This window comes from Neoarius graeffei, chromosome 10 (assembly GCF_027579695.1).
Source record: "Neoarius graeffei isolate fNeoGra1 chromosome 10, fNeoGra1.pri, whole genome shotgun sequence".
In the NCBI taxonomy this organism is placed as follows: domain Eukaryota; kingdom Metazoa; phylum Chordata; class Actinopteri; order Siluriformes; family Ariidae; genus Neoarius; species Neoarius graeffei.
Window position 1 is genome coordinate 53636318 of NC_083578.1, and position 3967 is coordinate 53640284.

Genomic DNA, 3967 nt, shown 5'->3' on the forward strand with positions numbered 1-3967 from the left:
TGGTATAAATTCACAGTTTAGAAATGTGAATAATGCATTTATAATACACCCAATTAATCCAATTTTAGACACCTGCCATTAAATGGAAAACCTGGGCCAGATTTTTCTAGGTGTCTGACCTCTACCCTTAGAAATACATTGTAATATCTCAAATTTTCATAAACCACTTGAATTGTTATGAGTCTACATAAATATTTAATGACCATCATGTCTGACCTGAGTTCATTATCAAATTCACCTTTATCCTGATTTTCAGTATATTCTACATATATGCAGAGTTGCTATAGCCATCACCCATTATGTAATTCCATATGCATTTTACAATTTTAATAGTCTATTCCAAAAAATTAATACAATATTTGATTATGTGTCAAATTTCCCTTCAAAATGAATTCAACACCAATATTTTGTTCCATACCACAGGAAAAATAAACAAAGAAAAACTTCCCCTCAGCAAAATACAACTGTTTTATGACTTTATATTTCATATATTTGACTTATATCTGCTAATATCTCACTCTCTCTATCCAGCATTTCCACAGATAACAAGTGTTCGTAGATGTTTCTGTGAGAATTAACTATCAGCATTGGCTTATTTCACAAAAGTACTCACCAATCACTTACTTTCTTTGGACTTCCAATGAAGTAAGCCATCCCCATAGCCTTAATCTTCAGGTAGTCCATTTTGTATTGTAGTAGAAAGTACTTATGAAATTAAATAAAACATATAAAAGATTATTAAATGTCTCTTTAGGGGGATTTATATATCAAACAGTTGTTGTGGTGGACTTGCGTAGTATGGTTTTCTGTGGTTTTGGAGTAGCATGAAGAGGCACACAAGGTTGAGTTGAAGGAGGAAAACTGTGACTGAGGCTCAGCCCACCGTTTTCCATCAAAACATGGGTTTGGGCCATGGAGGAGCACTGATGAATGGGGCTTAGTTTCATGTCAAAAAGTTCACTGTGTAAGTGCATATCTATGTTGTCAATGTCATACTGTAGGTCACAGTCTGGGCAATAGCCATGGTACTGTACCTTTTCACTGAATCGCACCCTTTCCCGTGTCACCTGGGGACATCGATTTTTTTTGTGCCGCAGAAGGGGTATCAGAGTCAGTCCTTTCTCTGTCGAACTTTTAGGTATGCATACTGAATCTCTGCCTGGTATGTTAATGGGCTTTGTAGAGAAGCCGCCATTGCGCATGAGTGTTCTGTCCTCTTTGGCTTGGTTCCCTGAAGACAGGCTCCTGCTGTGGTCCTCGACTCGCGCTGGCATCAGGCGAGTGGGTGGGAGAGGAGGATGGGACCTCTTCAGTACTGTGAGCATGCCAGAGGCCAGGGACGGAGACCTGAGGAAGGCGTCTTCAGGGTAGATCTTAATTCTTTCAATGCTGGAGGCAGTAGTAGTGGTTGTGGTACTGCTCGAGCTGCTGTTCAGTGTGTCAGTCTTTGAGCTATTTGCCATCTCTTCCAGCTGGAGGTCTGAGGTCAGAGAGTCTATTTCATGAACAACCTTGAAAAAGCATGAAAGACAAATAGACATTAATACTGTAGGTATCTAGAGTGCAAACCATCCATTTTCCCATGCACTCTATATTAATATTATTTCATGTAGTTAGTGTATATTTACAGTGACAAGGTTAAACTAAACAGCCAAATGATATTCTAAAATGAGCCTGGGCTCATATGATGCTATAAAGAAATATAAATATTTGAATGTAGCAAGTGATGTCAAAGTTTAAGAGATCCCACTCTGTTACTGTGCAGATGATTATGTAAGAGCTATGCATATAATAGTAAAGTTAGACTTGTAGACTTATATATAGATACATAAACGCCACAAGTGCTTTCTACCCCTCCTACTACAATATTCTGCATATGCTCGTCCCACACTCACTAAGAATGAAAAAGGGCAAACAACATCTGCATTGTAAATTAGGCTGTACATATGATTATGCATAATGTCTGTGAGCAAAACAGTGCAAAGACTTGTTATGCCTGAATATTGCTATATTGTTGGGTTAGAGTATGCTGGTCATTGTCCATTATTTGTAAGGAGATGTTTTCCACTATAGCCAAGCTGGACTGTGGTAAAGTAAGTTAGCTGTAGTGCTATATTCAGTTATAACATCCGTTAGTTGTGTGAGTGCTACATCATAAACCACATGGCAGGACGGTAAAGACTGCAGTTCCTATTGCTATCCACTGGCCTTAATAACAAGGATATAAAAATGACACCAGATAAACAGACATATAGAGTCGCCATTCATTAATCTACAGAGAAATGCATTTGCCTCAACGCAAATATGATATGACACCGGAGAGGCCAGACGTTTATCAACAACAACGGAGTGCACTTTAAATGTCCGTGATCAAATAAAAAGCTGGACTTGACAGAAGTAAGCTATGTGAGAGAGAAAAAAGTAAGTCATGTTTGATATACATGACATCTGATAAAAGGCTCTGAATGGCTATATAAATATTTAATTTCTAGGCATCCAGTGTAAAACCCAAACCTAAAGCCTTTAAACATATCACAAATAAATAGCAATAAATAGCATTAAACAGAGTACACAAAGGCCCGGATGACTGAAAGCGGTCCTTGTGCTCTGATTCCACTGAACCTCACGCCAATTCTTCCTAAAGACGTGTCATTCTTCCACTTGAAGGTAACACAGAAACATTTTATCACTGCATTACGATACGATTTTCATTCAGCATCCACGTCCCATCACGGATATAACCAACCTCTTTGAGTTCTTTCGCTACATCCTTCAAGTCCCCTAAGATGTTCTCCAAATCTTCCACGATTGTCTTGATCTGTCTTTTTATTTGAACTTTGGAGACTCCCTCCGATTCCGCATTTGTTGTCCCTGACATTCTTTGTAAAAAGACTCCGAATCAAGGATTGCAGCTGTATCCTCTCATGGAGACCGGCGCACTTTGTTCGTGCATTTTAATGTTATGTTTTCTTCTCTTGGCTTTTCATACATTGCAGAAGAATCTGGAGGGGGGAAGCGCGGAGGACGCGTCCCGATACACGCGCGTGCGCAATAAGGCATTTCATTTCCGAACGGGCAAGCATCCTGGTTCATTCATTGAAAAAAAAAAAATAGAAGCAACACATTGTAGCCCTTTCATGAGTCTCTTGTATATTGCATTCAGTAATTCAGTAACTGAAATAAGCACAGAATCCTGAGACGTTTTTGACATTTCACTCTTAAATAATAAACGTTTGTTGCCATGCCCCCCGCACGCACGCTCGCACGCACACACACGTGAGCACGCGCGCGCGCACACATGCACACACGTTCCTCTTATTATGTGACAATAGACGGTCGTCCATTGCCATAACTGATGGTGCTGATAAATGCTCTGCTTACACCTAACCCTGACCCTTAACTTACCTTATCCTCAGTAACCAAAATACAACCTTTTGGCTCTTTTACTCACTCACCTTCAGTGTTATTCTGGTCAGGGTTGTAGTGGATACAGAGCCAAGCCCAAAAAACACTGGGTGCTTGGTGAGAATACACCCTGCACACACATTCACCCACTTATTCACACCTAGAGGCAATTTAGTGTAGCAAATCCACCTACTGGCATGTTTTGGGAGGTCGGAATGAAAAATAAATAAATAAAATTGGAGAAGAAGGAAACCCATGCAGACACAGGGAGAACATGCATGGAAACTCCAGACAGTAACCTGAGCTAAGGATCGAACTGTGGACCCTGGAGCAGTGAAGCAGCAATACTACCCACTTTGGCACTGTACCGCAGGTTGTTGGTTTTTTTTGCCAGATAGATAGATAGATATTTGTAAAATATCGGTTTCCTTCTAACCAACCAAATGCCAAAAAAAGTGAAGTATAACTTGTGGGGACTCATCTCATCTCATTATCTTTAGCCGCTTTATCCTTCTACAGGGTCGCAGGCAAGCTGGAGCCTATCCCAGCTGACTATGGGCGA

At 40.2% G+C, this 3967-nt stretch overlaps 1 protein-coding gene across 1 annotated transcript; it reads right to left on the bottom strand.

The window, feature by feature from the left end:
• Nucleotides 1-767: 767 nt before the first annotated feature.
• On the bottom strand, nucleotides 768-2878 carry prr16 (proline rich 16). Its single transcript, XM_060930806.1, has 2 exons — nucleotides 2747-2878; nucleotides 768-1511 (listed from the first exon to the last, which is right to left on the bottom strand). Exons 1-2 carry the CDS (start codon nucleotides 2876-2878, stop codon nucleotides 768-770), a joined length of 876 nt encoding a protein of 291 aa, XP_060786789.1.
• Between the last annotated feature and the right edge of the window lie 1089 nt (nucleotides 2879-3967).